Source organism: Patiria miniata, unplaced genomic scaffold (assembly GCF_015706575.1).
Source record: "Patiria miniata isolate m_02_andy unplaced genomic scaffold, ASM1570657v1 HiC_scaffold_29, whole genome shotgun sequence".
In the NCBI taxonomy this organism is placed as follows: domain Eukaryota; kingdom Metazoa; phylum Echinodermata; class Asteroidea; order Valvatida; family Asterinidae; genus Patiria; species Patiria miniata.
The window spans coordinates 7,807,446-7,830,964 of record NW_024037068.1 but is presented as its reverse complement, the minus strand read 5'-3'; the positions used below and the strand labels follow the sequence as shown (position 1 = coordinate 7,830,964).

General features: G+C 41.4%; 1 protein-coding gene across 3 annotated transcripts; it reads right to left on the bottom strand.

Annotated features, from left to right (window-relative positions):
- Positions 1-292: 292 nt before the first annotated feature.
- On the bottom strand, positions 293-23,157 carry LOC119735595 (short transient receptor potential channel 5-like). Of its 3 annotated transcripts, XM_038209357.1 has the most exons (16): positions 22,757-23,157; positions 20,399-20,476; positions 16,315-16,513; positions 15,666-15,784; positions 14,475-14,588; positions 12,874-13,170; positions 10,965-11,075; positions 9,670-9,857; positions 8,148-8,290; positions 7,296-7,432; positions 5,313-5,959; positions 4,629-4,824; positions 4,202-4,429; positions 3,452-3,505; positions 2,651-2,772; positions 293-1,773 (listed from the first exon to the last, which is right to left on the bottom strand). In XM_038209357.1, exons 3-16 carry the CDS (start codon positions 16,493-16,495, stop codon positions 1,335-1,337), a joined length of 2,976 nt encoding a protein of 991 aa, XP_038065285.1. In that variant the 5' UTR covers positions 16,496-16,513; positions 20,399-20,476; positions 22,757-23,157; the 3' UTR covers positions 293-1,334. The 3 variants fall into 3 exon arrangements, with proteins under 3 accessions (XP_038065285.1, XP_038065284.1, XP_038065286.1); XM_038209356.1 differs by lacking the exon at positions 22,757-23,157 and having other exon boundaries at positions 20,399-20,999; XM_038209358.1 differs by lacking the exons at positions 20,399-20,476; positions 22,757-23,157 and adding an exon at positions 17,641-17,722.
- Positions 23,158-23,519: the final 362 nt, after the last annotated feature.

Sequence of the window (23,519 nt, the reverse complement as noted above, 5' to 3'; positions counted from 1 at the left end):
AACGGTAATCTTCCAAAGATTTTTTCACATTCAAACGTGTTTTAATCTGTTTTAATTATTGTCAACGAGTGTTTTACATTCCAATTCCATAGTACACTGACCTGAAAAGACCTTTGTGTAGCTGCCGTTTCCAAAGTCTTCTGTCCTTTGTTTGTGTCAGTCCACACTCTTGTATATACATGTTACTTATACCCCCCCCCTTTTTCTTAGCAAACATGAATGTGCGCACCTAAATTTGATTATGTTGTTCATTGGTGACTCAGCCCCAGCCTCAATGGTTCGATTATTTTACTCCTGTCTCAATGCACGCGCATAATTGACTCCAAGCTTGGCTTCTCAAACGGATCCCTCTATCATCACAATTATATCACAATGATTTTGCATCTATTGATTTGATTTTCTCTGATTGCTTTTGTAAGTATTGTTTCGATACTGTGGAAATAAACAAGGCTGAACCTGAACAGTGAAAACTGCTAAACAAGACGAATGCCCGATACATAGTACCATACGGTTTAGGTCTTTACTGTACAATAGATTACCATAACTCTCAAAAACCTGTTCAACGAGCTAGTATGAAAAGAAATAGTAAGGCGTTATGCTGAATTGTTTTGCATAGTATGCTATACTATAGTGCAAAGCTAAGAGGACCGCAAAACATGCAAATACCGTGAGGACAATCTTGTAGAATAATATTTTCTCTGTATATTTCAAAAGAGTGAAAATTCATTGACTGAAACTACACCAGACGTTTTATAAAAAAAGAAAAGAGTTTTCACTCGAGTTTATATTTGATTGGTTCTTTTATCAGATTATTTCAAGCTAAAATTTGAGGGAATTTTCTCTCTAAATCCTCTAGTCGTTCTAGTTTGACAATATGAAAGGTTGAGAGTAAAAAGCGATAATTTTCTTTACAGAATGTGTGACGGAAATCGCTTGTTATGCCAGGTTCACACATTCCCGATTTTTAAGCCGAATCGCCGCGAATAGCAATTCTTGAGTAGTAATCGGGAAATGGTTCTTGGCTGCTTCCGGATGATTCTGTTTATTCGGTGAAAGATCGTTAACGATCGGAAAGTGCTCAACAACTTTTGACATGTCCGGTCTGATTAGGTTTCCAATTTGTATAGTTCTTGATTATTATTGTTTTATTTTTAAGTTTTTCTTACTGACAGCGAATCGGGGAAAATTCCTCCCGATGCCATCAAAAAATTGTATTCGGGATAGATCGGGGTATTCGTGGCGATAATTCGGGAATGTGTGACCCTAGCATTAAATAATAGTCATCCCTACAAAATAGAGTCCAAAAGCCCAAATAGTGAGAGAAAAATCTTGATTCAGTAAAAGGTGTATCCGTCCGATGACATGGAGGACCGCCGGGTCAAGCTCGCCTTGGGCCCGATCTGACCCGTCTCAAACTGCTTGACCAACCTTACCACGATCTTCCGCACGCCTTTCCGCGGCTCGGGCGCGCGCGGATTCCGCGCCGCCTCGGGTGGCTCAGGCTCCGGGGACGGCGAGCGCAAGCGCCCCGGTGGAACCGGCGGGGAGGGCGGCGGCGTGGGCGGCGGCGGCGGCAGCTTGGACACGGTGTCGGCCAGGGAGGTCTGGAAGTCCAAGGTGTGGTGCAGGTTGTGGAAGAGGTTGGAGCTTATGTCCTCGGCTCTGTCTAAGATCATCGGCACGTTGCCGGACTGGCCCTTGATGTGGAAACACTCCATGGAGGCGGCTACCAGTTCATCGTGCACGTGGCAAAGTTTCAGGAAAGTATCATACCTGGAATAAAACAACAGCAATTCAGCAGTAAAAAAACCCACCCACCCAAACAAACAAACAAACAACAAACAAATGCACACGTTTCATGGTTTGAGGAAAAGATTGATGGGACAGATGTTGCACAATGCAGCACGAAACTATGAAGTGGGCATTTTCATAAATAATGTCATATTGACATAACCTGAAGACGTAGGCTTTTATATGTTTTGGATTTCAACATTATGAAACATATTCATAAGATGGGCGTTTTGCGTCGGGGTGATGTATATCAAATTTAGGTTTTGCCCTTCACCGACGTATAAACACTGTATACTCAGTGTGTTACCTCCCGAGTGAAGGTTGGAAACAATCACTCGGGTGGGACTCGAACCAACGACCTCCTGCTTTCTAGTGCAGATGTCTGACCACTCGACCACCGAGCTATTGGGATCGGTTAAAATCGGCAAAAATTCCATCGGCAAAAATCCCATCTCATGAATAGTTAATGCGGTACCCGCTGCTATGTACATTAGCTTCGAACCAGCCGACCGATCCCGTTAGCTCGGTTGTCGGGTGGTAAAACATCTGCACCAGAAAGCAGGAGGTCATTGTTTTTTTCCAACTTTCACTCGGGAGGTAACACACTGAGTATACAGTGTTTATACGTCGGTGAAGGGCAAACCCTAAATTTGATATAATAAATCCTGTTTTTGTTTTGTTTTGTTTTTTACACTGCAGACGGCGGGTATTGGGTCGAGACAACAGAGGGAACGCCAAAGCTTTTGGTATATTAAAGCGGGAACAATATATCCTCGGAGATCACTGCGGTAAACGTTCCTTTTTGAACCTCTCCAACCGAACATAATCCACAAGGGTTTGTTTTACTCTTTAACTTTACCTCAGAGCGATCAGGTCATTCTTGAGGTTTCGGAGGTCAATCTTCGTGATGTCGGCTGTCGTACTGCAAGCTCCGGCCGTCTTCTCGGTCACATAGCGCTCCAGCAGCCGTGCAATCACCCGCTGAAATAATGGAACAAGGTAGCATCAGGGATGGAGTTCAAGTCACCATAACTGTAGGCAGTTTGCACGATATTAAGGAGGAATGCACTTTAATCATCATGGACCACGAAACATAATGGATAGTATCACCATGATAAAATACCATGTTTTATATTTACTGTTTAAGTTGTATACGTTGACCTTCAAGGAACAGGACCACTTTCCTGGTAATGAGACACATCTAAGGAATGGCCAGTTTAGCCACAAGGTCCGCGTGGTCGGATGCTGGGCTGCACCGGAAGGCCACAGTGATTCAGCCCACAGACTTATAAGGAAATCCGATTGTTCTATTAATTTGCCTAGCCCTGCCCCATATACAAGTTAACCAAACACCTTCAATTCTGTATTATTAATATTCAATAGTTAGTAAACGATTCCTAATAAGGCAAGAAACCTGTAAGATAGCTGTAAGATTGGAATGTTCATTTACTGTATAAAAACCCAGTAGAATCTAGGAATCAGACAGAGAGCGTCACAGCCAACCGAATAAACCACATCATCCCAAGTACCACTTCGTCTCTTACTGTCTTACTTTGTCTATATAACCTCACGGGTTATAATAGCATGCTGTGGGATGATTTTATGGTGCAACGCCGGTTGTGGAAAGGGGTATAAGCGTATAGGGCTATATTGAACTTACGCTGTAGTTGACTTGCTCCTCTAGTTGTTTATTCATCCTCTTATTTCCATCAATCTGTTTAGTAAGAGAGAATAAAATAAAATTTATGGCTCTCAGGAAAGCCAGTATATGGGTGTCTCTTTGATTTTTCTGCAGGGCGCAAAGCACTCAACAAAAGTAACGGGTTGAGACACTCAACCAAAATAGATAGTCCCCCTTCCGATACCTTTTTGGTCTAATTCAAAAACTATTGGGCACATCTTGCTCAAAATACGACTAATCAGTACAGAAATTCCTTAGCAATCCAGCCATACTCTTTGTTTGGGCCAACACAGTAATAATGTGTACAGAATGATACAATTTATGACACATGGTAAGGAAAAAATTGCACTTTTGTAAACGTGAAAGGCGAGTGTGAACCACACCTGCTGCACGTGTACAAAAGTGCAACTGTTTTCGGTATCATTTGTCATAAATTGCATAAATTCGTTTACATTATCATTGTTTTTGGACAAAATAAAGAGTATGGCTGGATTGCTAATGAATTTATGTACTGATTAGTCGTTATTTGAACGAGAGGTGCTCAGTAGATTTTTGAGATAGATTTTAGTATTTAGTATAACTTAATCATCTCTTTAAAAGAACTTAACAGAGGTCCCCCCTCTCAATGCTTATTTGAAATGTAATTTGTCTATATAACGGCACCCATTCAGCAAAATGCTGATAACGTTCACCTATCCAATGTAAAAAAGAAAGTTCCGAGAAACTTACGAAAAGACGCACGCCCTCCGTGCGCAGCCACTTGTCGTCGTAAATCCTGTTGATGTCATCCACGGTGATCTCTGCCCAGCGGCCCCGCTTGGAGAAGAGAGAGACGAGGCGCCGCAAGCCGCTCTTGGTCGGCAGGAGGTTGAAGGGAGGAGGTACGCGAAGATCCTCCTGCATGTACGCCATCCACATTGCCGTGCAGGAGAACTTCCACTGTTGATCGGCGTTTTCCTGAAAATGGAAATTTGCCAACATTTTCATTGTCCGAACAAACAAATCGAATGTCATGATTACAAAAAGAGCCCAATCATAAAAAGAAGGGTTGGCCCAATGGTTAAGGTGACTTCATTTACGGCATTACTATAATGTAGAACACCATCCAAGATGGCCGCTTGACATAAGATAACCATTCCTATCGCGTCCGCATTACCTCAATTTCGTTGTAGACGTTGCTCCAGACAGCGATGAGCGCGTTGAGCAGCACGATGATCAACAGTACGTAGAAAGACGCGTAGAGCAGGGAACCAGCGGTCTCCATGACGACCGCGTTCTCCGGGAGATGCAAATCGGACATGGGCATCAATCCGAAGACGGACCAATACAGGGTGATCAAGGTCTGAAATATGCTGCAAAGAATGATATGAACGGTTATCTTTCGTGTGAAACTGATCCTGAAATGTCCTTTGAAATACATTTCTGGGCCAGATTTATTAATCGAGGTGCTTTCTTACAAACTATACTAACATATTGAGTTGTGAAGGCAATGAAACTGCAACCGACGGCTACAGCCGCAGACATTGCCGGGTAGTTGCGGGGTCAAGCTAGACTGTTTTAAAGTCAAGTCTGGCAACCATTTTCAAGGAGTGTGCTGAACTGATACAATAAAATGTGCCAAGCAATGTCAGCCGAGTACCATTAAGCTATATCGATCGATGGGCATTTTGGCCGCGAGCTAGTTTCCGCAAAGCCAAATACAGTAATCATACTTCTGTTTATACTAACTTCATGGCCTCTGAGTTTTCGCGGGGGAAACCGCATATTTTGAGTACTGTCATTTTTACATAAAGTAGGCCTAAGTATTAAACTGAGTTTATACCTTGGTAATTTTTCATACCTTGCAAAACTTCCGACCTTACAGTTGTCGGGATTCTCCGTCGTTTTCAGACAACTGACGTACTCTACGCGGTTGAAATACGAGTACACCAGCGTCAGTCCAACGGCAAAGGACGCCAGGACCGTCCCCACCACGATGAAGAAGTGGGACGTCCTTATTGTCATGCTAACCAGGGAGATCTGCAGCGGTCCAATCAGATCGCTGATGACGACGTAGGGGAGCATGCGCAGCACAGTGAAGGCCGTTGCCAGGGCCAGCAAGGCGCGAGCCATTATCTGCGGGTGGTTCCAGCCTCGGCTGACAAACTGGCGTTGCTTTCCATCGATGGGGGCGGTGGGGCCCCTGTCAACCTCGTCCTCTTTGAACGACCCCTTTCCGCCAGTCCTGCGCCGGGCCGTGTAGTTCAGCACGCGACCGACCACCAATCGGATGTGCGCCTTGGACGTCTCGTTCATGTCCGGGTGCGACTGTTCCAGCTCACCCACCACGTAGTCCTCGATGTCGGCAAATTTGCCGTCCGTAAAGTTTCTTGCTACGGCCGTTGGAGGCGCTTCGACTGACCGCCTGACTCGGGTATAGTCGGACGTTGCCTGTACTCCATTTAGAGATGCCGCCTGTACTCCATTAAGAGATGCCGGATCTTCCATCTACAGTAAAAAAAAAATATAAAAAAATAATATAAACCCGTCACAAGACAACTGCACGTGCTTTCATTCCCAACAGCCGTCGGCAAGCACTTCGTTCCTCTACAGCTGTGCATCCCTTCTCCCTGCAGCCTGCACTCCCTCCTGGCGTTAGAAGAGCCCAGGACCTGCTGCATAACGACAGGAGTTTTCTACCATGTCGCTGTAAACTCTGGAACAGGCTTCCCCCTGATGTCATCGGGCAGCCTTCAGAGGAGGAGCTCATCTCAGTGTTCAATGGAGGCTGTGCACCGTTTTCTGATTGTCCCTTTTCCCCGGCATAAAGTTCAGATTAGCCCAACCACGTCCCTAAGCTTTTTTCTTGAAAGTCATAATAATGCTGCTAGTGTGCGTACTACTAGTAGCCTGTCGTTCTTTTCATGTGATTTTTGATTACCTACCAGCGATGTTTCTTATAGTTAACCGTAGCTGGTTGGATTGGGTTGCGTAAAAAAACAAAACACGTTTACCCTCACTTACCTCTGTCCACCTTAAACGGGAATGGACATTACATACTATAGACTGGCATCCAATTCAGGGGGAATACAGGGTGAGTAAAAAAAACTGAAACCCAAATGTTGGGACCATTGTTTTAAGCAAGTTCTGCATGTAGCATTATCAAAATTTAGTATATGAAAACCCAATTCATAAGCTTTCTTTTAGTACAAGAATCATTCAAATCACTTATGTACTTTTCAAGTTACGTAATTTTAAACACAACCACCGTTTTAAGGTTCTGTCCACGGATGGCAAAAAAGGTTCAGTGTTCTTTCAGCAAACGAAAACAAATCACATAGGGATGTGTGTGAATTGTTTTCGTTTTGCTGAAAGAACACACCTTTTGGTGATCTGTGGACAGAACCTTAAAACGGTGGTTGTGTTTAAAATTCCGTAACTTGAAAAGTACGTAAGTGATTTGAATGATTCTTATACATGTACTAAAAGAAGCTTATGAATAGGGCTTTCATGTACCGGATTTTGAAAGTGCTACATGCAGAACTTCAATAAAAGAATAGTCCCGACATTTGGGTTACTTTTTTTTTACTCACCCTGTATATACCCACATGTGCCTAGTCGCCTTATGTGATGGAATCCCGCCGAAGAAAAAACACCAGCCTGATGAACCATCAAGGGCAAGAGGCTTTTCTAACTTAAAAATATTATCGGCTTCTCAATAGGGAAAGGGTCGCCACCAGAAACTTCTTAAATGGAATTAGTTTAAACATAAGCAATGGAACTCTACTAACTGCGATGCAGACAGATTGGAAACACACATGAAAAGCAAATTAGCTCCACTCACGGAATAAGAGAAGACTTCCAGCGACACGCCCAGAAGGAACAGAAGGATGATCAGGGTGTCCCGGATGTGTTCCCACTGGGTCATGACCTTTCTTAACCCCCTGGCTGCGATGCATTCGATCTCTCGCCACATCATACCTGCACGCCAAAGTTAACGTCGAGACTTATCTTGACAATTTTCTAGCAACATCGGTTGCATTGTTCATCTATTTTAATCATCATCTTAAGCCTCTGTCCATTTTACTAGAAATCTTCCAGAACCCAACAATGTGAAGAGTGGCACAATCCTTGAACTTGACAGAATTTGGAACACCATGCACAATTTGCAGTAAGCAAAAGAGACAATATAATTAAGAATCGAGACAACTAAGATCAGTTAACTATACAGAACGGGAACTTTGTCAATCTGAGATGGCAAACTAACTGAAATGGCGGAGATCAAAGGACGAAGTGAGTTGGGAGAAGTTTGCGGATAAACTATATGAAGTTACTACTTCAAAAGACAGGTGTGGTTCTAAGAAGAACCCACGATAATGCTCCAGAGTTGTAGCCAAGTATGGAAAAGTCAATCAAAAATCCATAACAAGTCATGTAAACACAAATCAAGTGACAATATAATGTATAAACACAGGCATTTAATTTCTTTGTTATTGTTCGGCCCCTCTCACTTGGGATCCGGCATGTGATTTAAACCTTTGATTGACACGTGATAAACCTGTGATTGACATGTGATGAACATGTGATTGACATGTGATGAACCTGTGATGTGATGGACTTGTGATGGGCTGGCGATAGCTTTGAATGTAAATCTGAAATACACGCTCTGACGGTCAATAGGATAAAAATAATGTACCTATGATCCAGACCATACCGACGACACTGTAGGGCCGACTGATGCTAGGATTGTGGGCCTCCCCTCCGTCACTGGTGGCCTCCAAGGTCAGCAAGGTCACAAAGGTCAGGTCAGAGGCCAAATACATGATGAACATGACAATGCTGTAAAAAAAGAGCGGGAACGTTCTTGAAGTGCATTTTTACCGAATGTTGAATCGACCTCGGCAGCTAATGGAGCTGCTAGGCAAGACATATTGCAAGATAAAAAAAGAGTATATGTTAAGCCTTATCAGCTGCGCACCAGTCACATCAGTACACACTGTATATGGCATTTTGGATGGTAGCCATTTTGCTAAACAATTTACATGCGTGCTAAGTAGCTCTATGAAGTTGAACCCTTGTGAAAACGCTCGCGTTGATCAGCTGAGTTTGCCTTGCATGGATTCTTCTGAACGGCTGGCTTGAAAGACTACACAATTCACTGGCAAAATAGCACTATACTGCAATGAATTCTGCTGTAACATCCAAGTTCAGCGACCGACAAATATTTTTACTAATACATTCATAATTAGGCATGCATGCGCATAAATGGGCCTTGTGGCAAGAAGCGAAAGCGGCCCGTTGAACCTGTACAAGGGTCAAAATAGTCCGGTATTTTTCTTTCAATTTCTTCAGGATTCGTCGCTTTTTTTCTTATTTAGAAAAGCCCCTAAAATCGTCATAGACAATACGTTCTGGTCAAAATGTTTTTAGGGCACAGAATAAAAACAAAACACATTGAAAATTGCTTCTGTCCCGTGCGCACAAGGGCGAAAGAAATCAGCAAGGCTCCTTTCCCCACCGGTTGAAAATAACAAAGGTGTATACTTCGGGGCACCCGTCCACCAAATTTCAGGCCGAATCACGTTGCTGAATCGCGCCTGGATTCACCGTGGGTGATTCAGCATAATTGTGAATGTATTAGTTTATTAAAAGGTCCACTAAGTACCGATACAAAAGTCTTTGTTTAGAAACAAAAGGTTTCGCCTACACTTTGTTTCAATATAAGTCGATTTTTTTAAGCAAAAGCTCAAGTGTCTGCTATTAGAAAAATACTGTAGTGCTTAATATTTACTATTCTTATTTGCTGTGTGTATAGATTCTGTTAGACAGAATCTATGTTGTCCCGTGTAGGTTCAACTCCTTATATTTTACTTGATTTGTTTTTGTCTTGTCTTGTTTGTGTTGGTCCCATCTGCATGTGCAACTTAAAGTTCACTTCATGTGTAGGTTAAAGGACTTAATTTAATTAGTACTGACCGTGATATATTTCATTTCTACACATGATGGGCGTCTCCACTTGATAAGCTTGCTTTTTGGAGAAGCTTACCGCTTAATCTCATAAGGTTATTTAAATTATTTTCAAATCCTTTTTTTATTCAAATTGATTAAGTGGAAATAAATATAAATATGAATATGAATGACATGAATATAAATGAATATGAATGAATATGAATATGGCGACAAGGGGAAGGAGCGAATGTATAAAGGTTTATTCGTACGGGATGCGAACGAAGGTTTTCAACTTCTTGCGAGACGAGTAGACGTGGACAACGGCCAGCACCGGGTAGAGAAGAAACAACAAGGCGAACACGAGGAACCGGTAGAAGGCCTTCTTGTCGCGGATGAAGAGAAGCCGCCGGTAGAACTGGGTGATTATGACCTGCTGGCAGTTCGGGTGGGAGATGAACTACAGTTTGAAAAGAAATGAATGAGCTAAAGATATGAATAACTTAATACGTGTGTGGAAGGCTTTTTGATGTAATTTGCAAATGTACACTCTAAAACTGTGTAAATACAATTTTGCTACCACTTTGTAAACATGTTGAGAAGCTAAACACTGTAATGTTCAATTCCTAAACACATCAATGCTCAATTGCTAAACATTATCCACCCTTACTCTTAACATGTTTAGTATTTAAACATGTTTACAAACTGAACAAGCAAGAAAATGTTTAGGAAAAGAGATTAATTGCTAAACACAATTTTTGCAGTGTAACTTTATCCATTTTCTTCGACTGATATTAATACAATGTACCTATATTCCGGAGACGTTACACCGAGTAGAAATGTTGCACCTATCAGTAACAAGTCACTGACCCCAATGGAGAACATTTCCAGAACATGCATAAAACATATCAAGAATAGTTAGTATACCACGTGATAAGACTAGTATACGTGATTCTTCGTAGCGTTACAAGCTTCCAGGTTTGCGTGAAGTGAAGGAAGCGCAAATGGGATTCAGTGGCGACTTGTATGAATAGTTTGGTTTTATTTTCTGAACAAAATAAAGCATAAGAAATACATTTTCTGTTATATACCAGTGTTGGATCAAATGCTGTGTCATTCAAGGCCAAGGCCAAGGCTTTTCCCTCAAGCCTTAAGGCCAAGGCCAAGGCCCTAGAATCCAGCCTTAAGGCGGCCTTAAGGTCGAGGTTGAGCATAAAGGCACTACATCACTGTTATATGCTGTGTTCGATCGCAAGAAGTAAAATCGATTATATTTTCTAACATCGTGACTAAGGGCTTCAGAGGATTTGTTTTCAACAGGGAACACAATTTCGAAAATAATACCATGTAAAAACCAGCCTTGACGAATGTGCGTAGGTCTAATAGCGGCAAGTGGCCTCTGAACAAGGATGCTACTGGGTGTAACTACACTGCAAAATTGTAGTGTTAATTTAACACCATTTGGTATCTGTATAGGACAACAACAGTAAAATTTAACTCCAGATGGTCCTATATAGATACCAATGGTAAATTTAACACTGCAGTTTTGGCAGTGTAACGGCTATACCTTTTGCAACCCAAGGTCGAGGGCTCTCGTTATTTTGGGTAGCGGTGTGTGTGAGGTGTTCTCTCCCAGTAACACGTTGTCCTGATCCGGATGGGTCAGCACTGTCATGATCTGTCGCAGGAGGGGCGATTGACACGTTATTAACACTGGGGAAAAACTACGGTGTCAAATAAACACCATGCGGGTCAGTATTTTCATGATCTGTTAGAGGACTGACTGGCACTTTGTTAGTAATGCAAAAAACGGTCAATACAAAAAGCAATATTGATCTTGGTGAGTCAACACTGGCATGATACGCAAAAAAGGATTGGTTGCCACTTCGTTTACACTGCCAAAACGGTGGTGTTATAATTATCAACACCATGTGGTACTAATCTGGCAAATCGCCACTACCATTATCTATCACAGGAGGATATATTGATAGTTTTTACACTTTCAACAACTGTGGTGTTTAATAAACACCATGTGGCATTAATCTGGGTGGATCACCACTAACATTATCTATCACAGGAGGATTGCTTGATAGTATTTACAAAAACCCTGGTGTTTAATTAACACTAAGTGGTATTTATTTGGGTGGGCCATGCTGTCATGATGTGCAACAGGATTGACATTTTACATGTATTTAAAATGAAACACATATTATTAATCTAGGCACCATAGAGCTGCAATAAAGGACTTAATGACACTTTGCTTACACTTCAAAAACTTTGTAAATTAACGCTATGCGGTTATATATCGATATACCTTAAGAGATACTCTTTATTTTGACAGCACACACTTTTTATACGATATAAGTTATGACTAGTTGCGCCGTATTCTAAACCGACCGGGATGCATATTTACTGTGGTATATCAGGGATAGTTATCGGTGAAGATTTGACAAACGCGGTGGCCTTGCGTGAAGTTCAACCTAGTACATACCCAGTGCGCATTGATGATGAGCCTGCAGTCTAAGGTGATGTAGGTACTACACTATATACAATAACTGCAGTGTTGAATAAACGCAATCCATAAGCGTAATCTGTATCTTACCAGTCGTCTACAATACACACTACGTGGTGTTGGTACACCACCTGCGTTTGATCAGTGCAGTGTCCACGTGCTCTGATTTCATATTTCGAATTTTACCGAATCCCTATTTTATGTATTTATTGATTTATTTATTTATTTATTTATTTATTTTTTACAGAAGATCTGTTTTGCACTGTTCGTTTGTTTTTCTGCGCGTTTGTTCTTTCTTCTGGTATAGTTTCTGTCGTTGGTGATCCTCATTTATTTGTTTTGTTTTTAATGTGTTTCATTTGCTCGCCAATAATATGCATGTCGATGGAAATAATAGTTTCTATAGACCTGAGTCCTAATGACGTAATGGCTTTGTTTACATATGAGCTGTCCTATTGGAGCGAAGTCAGGACGCCAGACGAAGTAGAGACCGTCTACCACATAGGAAAGCGCACATGTAAACAGAGCGTGACGTCATTATGTCTCAGGCCTATTGGCGAAATCGAGTGTTGTGATCAGAAGGTGTTTTTGTTCAAGATTTTTTAAAGTGTTCTCATTAAGTATTATACACTGAGCTGAACAATCAGCAGGTTAGGTTTTGAGCAATCTTCATTGACTTTTGTGTGGTGTTATTATAGGAAACGAACGCACTTGAAAGCAAATGATCGTTATTTTCTGTAAATGCAGCAACCGTGAAAGAACAACAAATCTTCAGCTAACCCTATATAAACAGTCCTGGATCCAATTATAATGTGATTGCTCACACACCCTATAGGTGGTTAGGGCTAGGTTATGTATAATCAGATGAACAAGACTTTCCATGATTTGCCGTCAGATGCAAAGGGTTTATTCTGATGTTTCATGAGGCGTATGCCCTCTGTATTGCTTTGGTCGTGGACCATACCTCCTCAGTTGACCTGGCTTGCGAGATGAACTCGGTGGCGAAGGTCTCCATGTCCCGCTCCAGCGCGTTGTAGCCCATCTTGAACTCGATCTCGATCTCCCCCAGCCGTCGCAGCTCATCGCACAGCGTGAAGGCCCGGTTGACCGGATCTTTGCTGGCCATAGCCACGTACGCCTCGCTGGCTAGACCCTTGTAGATCTCCATGGTGCCGACCGAGCGCTGGAAGCTGTCCTTGGCGGCCGTCTCGAAGTCGGCCGCGTGGACCTGCGGGATGCGTAAGTCGTTCTCCAGAAGGATCTGTGGTCGAGCAGATGGGTTATAGTGGAATTTCTGATTGTGATTGAGTCTTCACACACTAAAAAAGGTCACGGGTCAGATTTGACCCGAAATCCGGATCATATTTGACAGGATACTTTCTTGGGGTCACACCGACACCTTCCTGGTCAAAATGACATTTTCTGGGTCAAAATGACCCGGAGCATGAGACAGAGAAGTGTCCTTCTGACCAGGAAAGTGTCATTTTGACCCGAAAGTTTCATTTTGACCCGGAAAAGAATGGACCCGGAATCTGGTTCACATTTTCCGTGTCAATATGACACCTTCCGGGTCAAAATTACACTTTCTGGGTCAAAATGACACTTTTGGTGTCAAAATGACACTTTCGGTGTCAAAATGACGCTTTAAGGGTGCAAAAATGATCCACAAAATGATACAAACAAGTGTCATTTTGACTCAGAAATGTGTCAAATATGAACCGGAATTGTATCATGTCAAATATGACCGGATCCCGGGTCAGATCTGACCCGGGACTTTTTAGATTGCAGTTTCGAGTCCGAGTCCTGAGTCATTTGGGTCGAGTCCGAGATATTGTTAATTGTGTCTCCAGTCCAAGTCCGAGTCACCAGAAACATGAATCGAGTCGGAGTCCGAGTTACGAGTCATACATCTCAGCTGTATTTGAGAGATTAATGATAATATTAATTTTATTAGGTTCACCACTCAAAGTAACGACTGGTTTCTCAAATTCCTGAAAATCGACTGGAAATTAAATTTTAACAGAACATACCTGGCACCTGCCGATCAAATCAAATCAAATCAAATCAAATCACATTTATTTTCCTCTTCATGACGGAAATGATCGAGGTAGCATTCAGCTGGACTCTTATTCACCGTTGATTTTAATTTCTGCCATTATTCTTGAACCAATAGTGTAATTATTCAGTCACTTTTCAGTCACTCTCCAGGATGCTCAGTCACTCTCAGCCGCCCTTAAATTACCGGTTAGGCTTGACGGTTTTCTGGTAAAATCTTACTGCAGGGTTTTTGTTTCATTAATTGACCCTTTTCAATCTATTTTATTGAAGCTGCTAAGCAGAGAATATTGCTTTGTAAAACAAAAAAAAACAACAACAACAAACAAACACCCCAACAAACAAACAAACACCGGAGAACCCTGCCGGGCTTGAAGGGCCAGACAAAACCCACATTGCATTATAATTATTATCAATGTTACTTTATGATAGCAAATTTACTTTTACAGCTTTACAAATTTACAGTTCCAAAATATCGGCAAATGGCACTGAGAGTACGTGTTCACGCACCTTGACCATCGGGAAGTTCTTCCTCTGAGCAGCTAGGATAATGGGTGTGATGTCCGGATGGAAATCATCGTTGGCGCAGTGGCAGTCGATGATATGCTGCCTCTCGGTAGCATCCTATGAACAGACCGAGAGAAGTAACAATAGTGTTCACGTCGAGAATCGAAGATATTTATTTCTAGGTCATCAGTATTATGGTTAAATCTATCGAGGTTAGAGACGAAGTTGGGGGAAACATCCTGGCTTTGATTACTTAAGTTAACAAAGATCGGGCCTCTCTTGCCCGAGAAGATTTGAGCTCAAATGTTATGAGGTCAAAGGCCGAAGTGAACATTGTCAATTCTTGATGTGCACATATGCGTAGTTTGAACGATTGACCCTACCTGTGTCTTGGCCCTTCACGGCTAGGCTTGTTTTGTTCAAGTGCACACTTAATGGTCCTGCTTTCGGGCAAGCATCCTCCATGCTACCAGAGAGATCCTTGACTAAGGAAGTGCCTCGAGCAAAATGACGGCGATCGGGATGACGTCGTACACTGAATCCTTAATTACTTTATTGTTGACCCAGTTATGCGATGTTAACGGTGGGGAGTGTGGCCTAGTGGTTAGGGTTCGTGACTCATGACCAGAGGGTCAGGAGTTCGAATCCAACTGCTGGTCATAATTATGTTGTGTCCTTGGGCAAGCCACATCACCCCCACTTGCCTCTCTCTACTTAGTACTATACCTGGTTTCGGCATTAGATGGGGAGTAACCTGCGATGGACTAGCATCCCGTCCAGGGGGAATATAAATATTCTCAGTCGTTCCATGCTACTGAAACGAGAGATAAACGCCGGCCTGATGTGCCACATTGGCTCATGACAGACTTTACTCACTTTACTATGCGATGTTAATGGCAGCGGTTGAATTATTGTTGTTGGCAATGGATTTCTTCCAAACGAACGCTTGGTGGCAGAACTTCAGCAAGTTAAGTTTGAGCAGACACAATGAGTGTGCATCCGACGGTAAGTTTAAGACTATTGACTTGACTGCTGATGTAATCGTGACGTACGTTGCGCATGCAAAGTGAAGGTAAGTAAAGTCCGAGAATCGTTGCTTATGCCCGAGTGACACATGTGCATTATAGTCTGGAGTTACAAAACAAAAGGTTGGGCACAAAAAATCGTTGTTCATGTCCCGAACCCTAGGTATACCTTTAGTTTGTGGGCTTGGGCACATAGGAGTCGCACCGCCTCAGCGAAGTCATGCTCCACGGCTCGTAGTACTGCATCTTTGACCTGGACTCCATGCTCCAACAGAGGGTAAATCACACCTGTAACGGGACAACTCGAGATTTTGCGAGGAAGCTCTTCATGGAACATTGGGCCTTTCATACGCGTCTCAATTATTATAAGGCCTACTTAGCTATACGGACGGCAAGGGGCTGCACTCGCTTTTTGAAACGCATGCGTAAATCCAAGCATTAGAACCAAGTATAGGTCTCGGTCTATTTGTTGTGTATGCTGGGTTTTTGGGGGGGGGGTAGATAATTTTTCAGGCTCGGAAAAAAAAACATTTATAAGGTAAAATTTATTAAATGGTGTACACACTCAAATTAAAAAAAAATATTTTTGTTATTAGGCCTTACTGTGTTCAAACAAAACAGTCAAAACTGTCAAAGTTTGTTGCACACCACAGATGTGTTTTAAGCCCACTCCTGCTTTTAAAAAATTCACACCAAAAAACACCTCAATGTCAGTTCCTTTCATTTAAATTTAAATTATGTTGAGGTTATTTAACCAAAATGTCCAGTTCAGCCAATGAGCCAAGTATATGCAGCAGCATCTGTAAACACTCACTCACCCAGGTTGCCGTTTTCGATGGCTACGTGAAGAGCAGTGCGCCCGCTAGCGTCGGTGCAGTCGATATCCAGATTGTGCTGTAGCCTCTTTTCCAGGCTGTCTTTCATGCCCTTAACGTCGCCTTTTATGGCCGCGACGAAGTACCTCTCCCTGGCGACGTCTGGGGTTATACCGTCCCCCATGGCGGAGGTAGAGAAAGCCTAAACAAGAAGTAGAAGGAAGTGAAAAGATATGTAAATCCGAATGTCAAACTAAAGAGCAACTGATACACTTCGTACAGCATGTACTGCGTGTCAAAAAATAATGCCCTATTTCTGATCCTAAATAACTCTGTTGTTTACCATTAGAATTAAACACAAATTTCAGATCATGTAAACAAGGCATGACAAATTGTATCATCAGCTTTGTGCAAGAGGGTCAGATAAACGCCATTAGAAAAAAAATACTCCTTTTCAGAATCTGCCACTTTCGACTTGGCGTAATCCAATATTGTCGATACAGCGCTGGAGCCTGGAGACGGTGGCGGAAGGCGCGTGCAGCGGCCGAAAGCTTCTGAAGGAATGCAGGATCGAACCCCGATGTCATTGCACACCTCCTCGATGGTCTGGCCCAACACACGATCGAGGAGGTGTGCAATGACATAAGGGGTGATCCAGCATTCCTTCAAAAGCTTTTGGTCGCAGCACGCGCCTTCCACCACCGTCTCCAGCGCTGTATCGACATTCTGAAAGTGAGTGTTGTGTTCATATGGCGTTTTGAAACTGACCCTCGTGCATAAAGCTTATAAAACTCGCTCCATATAAACTGTGTCATGCCTTGTTTACAGGATGTACATTTTGGTTTAATTCCATTATCAAGCAACAAAGTTACTTAGAATCCAAAGTAGGACATGTGTTTTGTTTTACACGTAGTAGAAACCCATACGTGAAATTTAGTTGGACGGCAAAAGGAAATCCAGCCCTCGTCTGAAAAAAGGGGCAAGTACCGGATTAATATGGACGGATGAGCAGAAACAACCCACTGGCCATGCTGGTTTTTAATGGCGATTCATGATCGGAGCTTTAATTAAATCTTAACCAATGAACAAAGGACGCCAAGACTCAGCCATAGGAAAAAAAACCCATTACCTGGAATATAACAATGATTTTTTTTTTACAACAGCTAACTAGACTGTACACAATACATTCATTATGCACTGACCGCAATGACTGAGTATACTACGCACTGACTGAGCAGCATGTATCACAAACACGTTAGAAACTTCAACATAAACATACTTCCCTTTCTGTCATAATGTGCGCATGATATAACATCAACATATACTCACTGGGGTTTCTCGGGAAAGTTCCCTATCCCACAATGAACATGGCAGTCACGGCGAAGCCATATGCTAGTTGCACAATATAGGTGAAAAGAAATGTATTGATGTGCTCAGTAATTGAAAGACGTCTTCCAAAAAGGCCGAGAAAATATACAATTTATTTTCAGGTGCTGCTGAGTCACTAGACAATGAATCTTCATGTGATAATTAAGCTTGCAATGAAATATTAAGATGGACGAGTAAACAATTATACAATAATAAGCCCGAATGAATTGCAATGGATAGACCTAAGAACTAACTTCTCATGTTGACGAAGACGACTGTTAACCGTCCTCGCACGGGAAGCACAAAGGTCATCAACAAAGAAATGCTTTACATATGAATACATATGTAAATCACGCAAATACAATGCAAATGCGGCTACGTCACTTCTACATATGCATACATGAATACAAGTTAGGAAAGAACGAATGAGGTCGGCCTTGCTCAGACACCATTCCCTACAGAAATAGTGTCATTAAGACTCATGTCGTGGAATAAGTTGAAATAATATGACAGAATGTCGCATAAGCTGCTTAACATACAAACCAAAAACCTGGGATATATTGAGAAATATTTCATCGGTGTGGTATTGTTTTCTTAAATATTTCATCGGTGTGGTTTTGTTTTCTAAGAGACTGAAAAGGTAGCTTTCTCAATGTATAGAGTTGAGAGGAATCTCTTGCGTTAGTTGATATTGTTTATAAATGATGAAGCTGATTCGGATGATGATAATAGGACTAATTAAACCCCTTTACTAATCCTACTGCAAAATGTGCACAATAAATTGCAGGGATTTCCACTTCGAATATTGTACTCAATTAGGTATATGTTTTTGCGAGTATGTGCTAATTGAAGTGCCTATCCCGATGTGAAATAAGCCAGTTGGGCATTTTCTTTCCACTAGTGAGGTAGTTCAGGTCAAAGGTCATTCGGGATAAAGACGTACAACAACGTACATGTGCAAAAGATATCGCTTCTTAAAATTGGTTAATTATGACGCTCACAAGTTATAATAGTCGTACTACAAAGAACCCATGCAGCTTAATTGTCTTTGAGATTGTTTATAAGTATCCTGAATGACCTATCGGCCTTTGTACTTAACGCATGTGCATTTTAAAAACGGACTTGGCTTATGTTATAGACCTTTCTTTTGTTTGTAAACATCGGCGCCATTTTATATGGGCAGCCGCAAGCACATTTATTGAAGCCGTGGTTGGCAACATATTTTTCCCAAAACAGTCCTCATAACGCCATCAATACATAGTAAAAAGGCATGTTTAGGAATTGTGTTGTAGCTTTCTTGACAATGTTGTAATTCCAACAATTAAATAATATTTTGGTTATTTGTAATAACTCTTCTCCATTTTGGCAGTGTTGGACCTTCCACAGTTTTGTAACCCTTGGTTACCAAGCGTAGAAAGGTCTATAATCTTTAAAGGCAATATACATCATTTACTTTTGCTGTAATTTTCAGAAATGGATGGAGTTGGGGGTTGGTAATATATAGCAAATATAGTTACACTGACTTTTTTGGACATTTGGGGTTCATAGATGCTATAGAAATTAAGAAAAACAATCATTTTCCTGTAGTCTGGCTCCCTGACTCCATTTAAGATGAAACGGAGCAATTCATAGATGTTGGGGAATTATAAGGTCAGGGAACCAGTCTAGCTGGCTTGTACCCGTTCATAGGTGTGTAATCGATTGCAAACAAATGCGGACTAACTAAATATGGTCAATTGGGGCCAGTATTTGAAAAAAGCCAGTTTTTTTTCCAACGCTGGTCGGACGCGACCAGCGTTGGAAATTGATACGAAAATACCACTTTTCTTGAAAATGACAGTATTCCAAGTGCCATGATTTTACAGGATGATTTAGACTGTCATTCACTAACAGTCCAGCAAGGTATTTCAAAATAATTTGCTAGTTTTATATTCTGATGTTTGCAAATGTTGTATTTTCCCTTTAAGTGCGCCATCGCAGTTGGATTTTGGAACTAGATCGTGGTGGTGGTGATGGTGATGATGGGGATGATGATGGGGATGATGAGGATGATGGGGGGGATGATGATGATGATGATGATGATGTTCATAATGGTGATTTGATTACTGTGACGTTAGGGGTCATGGTGGTGTTGCTCTCACGAAAGGAGGATAAAACCATGATAATAATGTAGTGAGAGTATGGCATCGGTTATGGCAATGACGGTGCCGGTGGTGATGATAAAAGTGGTGATGTGGATCACGGTGGTGAGAAAGGCCGGGGTGGGAACAGTGAATAAGACAATAAGTGACAGAACATGCCAGATGAAACTGAGTTACGGACATGGTGACACGATTCTACGGCCACGATAGCAACAGCGAAATTCCCGCTAAATCCTCCCAATCTCAGAACCGTGGAAAGTCCATGGAACCAGGTTGAAATAAGCAATACCCGATGCAGCTATTCCAAATGCCCTAAAATTGGTTCGGATATTATGTTTTCTTCAATTGCAATACTTTGCCTTTTTTATTGTGCTCAATCATATATATTGGTTTTCACATATGCCTAATGATTACAAAATATCATAGCAAGAAAAAAAAATAGATGGAAAAAAAATCTTCACCAAATCCAATCACATATGGTGATTTTCTTTCACATGTCCATTCCATTTTCACCGCAGCCACAATTTTGAGTGCATACCAGTATGTGGAGTATAATACACGTCCATTATATAACTCACCCTGTCTCCTGCTGCTGGGAGTCGGCCACCTCTAGTCGGCTGAACAATTATACTGGTGGTCGACCATCATGAGTGTACCTGAAAGACGTGAACCGTTAAACTGCACCAGAAATCTACATCCCAAGAATTTGGACGACAGGTACATTGAGTCCCTGTCCAAGGTGTACGGCCTGGTTTCTAGTTTTTTTTTTCCCACACCGCGATATCAAGTTTACGAGAGTACACAACGATGATACTCAGACGAGTTGCGTCGAAAGCCCGTTCTCGGTTCGGGGCGCGCTCCGCTCGACTGACGATATATGGACCGTTTCGTACAGCGCTGCGGTATACAGATCACATAGCCTGGAGCCCACACGAACTTGGAGTGGTGTATCTTGCATTGACAGATATCTAATGGCATAATGGGCGTTTAGTATTAGATACGCGTATGACGTGACATGGTTTCTGAATTTGATTCTAACACGAGGCAGGATCTGGTATTTCGTTTGACATGAAAGGGAATATACAACATTTGCTTCTGATGTAGGCCTATCAGAAATGGATGGATTTCGGGGGTTCGAATTTTATAGCAAACATTGTTACACGGACTTGTTTCAGGTTTTGTGCACGTAGATGCTGAAAAAAACCAAGGAAATCAATCATGTTTATGTAGTCTGGTTCCCTGACCCCACTTAAGATGAAACAGAGCAATGTATAGACGTCGAGGAATTGTAAAGTCAGGGAACCAGTCCAGCTGGCTTGTACCCGTTCATAGGTGTGCAATCGATTGCATACAAAATGCAGACTAACTAAATAAGGGTAAATTGGGGGAAGTATTTGAAAGAAGCCATTCTTTTCCAACGCTGGTCGTCCGACCAGCGTTGGAAATTGATACAAAAATAACCACTTTTCTTGAAACTGACAGCATACCAAGTGCCATTATTTAACAGGATGCTTTAGACTGTCATTCACTAACAGTCCAGTGAGGTATTTCATTAACATTTGGTATGTTTTGTATGTTTGCAAAATGTTGTATATATTGCCTTGCCCATTCAAATACCTTGCTGCAAATACCTTGCTGCTTGTTTTTTTTCTCAATTTTATAGTGCCTTTTGCATTATAATTCACTCGAATCTCTCTTTTACCGAATTTGTATTTTTTAATGCCCATTTGTGCTTCTAAAGTTTTAACTGCTGTATAGTTCTATATTCTTATACTGTAAGCCATGTTTTAATAATGTCCATTTGTAATGTCCTTTTGTATTGTCTCTTCTTAAATTGTGGCATCAGGAAATTAACTCGATAGTAATTTAGTTTACTTTTTTAAAATCCATCAGGGGTGCTACTTTTTTTTGTCTTGTTCTCTCTCCTAACTGTATGTGCATGTTTTTGTTTTCTTTACTGTTCTGATTGTCTGTACTTGAATTTTTACCTGTGAAATTAATAAATGAAATGAAATGAAATGAAATATATTCGCCTTAATGTCTCCTGAATTATGCAGCATGTACAAGCCAGCTGGTTGAAAACCAAAATAAGCTGATTATTATTTTGGATTTTCCAACGATGTAAATTAGGCCTAGGCTACATGTAGCTGCTCTGCTATTGCCTATACCGGAATCACAGACGAAATTATGAGAATCGCTTCAATATGGTAATAGCACTGAATATCTACATGTAGCTGCTTTGCTATTGCCTATACTGGAATCACAGACGAAATTATGAGAATCGTTTTAATATGGTACTAGCACTGAATTTCTACATGTAGCTGCTTTGATATTGCCTATACCGGAATCACAGACGAAATTATGAGAATCGCTTCAATATGGTAATAGCACTGAATATCTACATGTAGCTGCTTTGCTATAGCCTATAACGGAATTACAGACGAACTTATGAGAATCGCTTCAATATGGTAATAGCACTGAATATCGACATGTAGCTGCTTTGCTATTGCCTACCGGCATCACGACGAAATTACGAAAATGGCTTCAATATGCTAATAGAACTTAATATCGTCATCAGCAACTTGATATATTTCAATTATTAGATGAAGTGCAATCACTTCATCTACGTGAATTAGCAGTAAAAAAATGCAATTATGGCAGTTTTTAAGACCAAGTAAAAACATTAACCAGTTTCTTATCCCGCCCGGTTTCTTTTTTGTTCACCCGCCTTAACTTTTTTCCTCAAATTTCATACGTTTGCAATACATCCTGCAAATTGTCAATATATTGTATTTTTATTTGTTTCCAACAAGCTTTGTAGAAGGGGTTACAGCTCCTTTGGACACAATTTTGTTTCAGCAAAAAAGTCGAGAACATGGAATAATTAATCCACAATCTTGGGAATAAAAAAGGAAAATGAAAGAAAAACCGCTCACCTCCTTTTTTTAATGAGCCTGGACGAGACACTGTTTTATTTCTTTACTCGGCCTGAAACAAGTGTTCACAACGGCACAGCGATGAAGATACAGCGAATGAATGAGATCCAACGTTTATTTTTGCAGTTTGGAGGACAAGTTTTGTAAATGTTTTATCCAGTTTACCACCATTGACCTGAAAATTAACACGAGCAATCCAACGGTGAACAAAATGATCCCTGAAGTAGACTTCCATCGCAGAATCATAAGAGAGGGATTAAAGCTAGGACGGCGTTAATGAATTTTCGTTTTAGCTGGTACGATTTTGTCATAATGGTTGACGTGTCAAGGAAAGTGGGGTTATTAAGAGCCCAAGGCTACTGCTTGGTTTTCATCGAGTGTCATTAGAATATTCCGATCGATTTTTGTAGGCTTCACTTTATTAATGCTGTTCCAGTAAGGATGCCATGTTCCTCATATAGACGAATACGGTCACGTGATCACTGCACACTCACTAGGCCCACTTCACTGGAGAAACCATTGTGCACACTATTGTAACAAAGCAACTGCCCCATGAAAAGATTATCTGAACAATAGCTAGTACACTGCTTACGCTATGAATTTGTTTGCTAATTCGTTCCCACGAATTACTAATTCGTACGCACGAATTGCTAATTTGTTCGCAAGAATTGCTAATTCGTCGGAACGAATTGCTAATTCGTTCCCACGAATTGCTAATTCGTTCCCACGAATTACCAACTCGTTCCGACGAATTACTAACGCG

Bases quoted from the DNA above. Each gene is read 5' to 3' on its own strand.
- LOC119735595 (XM_038209357.1), bottom strand. From the start codon at position 16,495: ATGGGGGACGGTATAACCCCAGACGTCGCCAGGGAGAGGTACTTCGTC. The intron at 13,171-14,474 runs GTGCGTGAACAC...GCTCGACCACAG, and splicing joins AGAACTTCCCGATGGTCAAG to ATCCTTCTGGAGAACGACTT. The intron at 8,291-9,669 runs GTACGAATAAAC...CTTTTTTTACAG, and splicing joins AAAACCTTCGTTCGCATCCC to CATTGTCATGTTCATCATGT.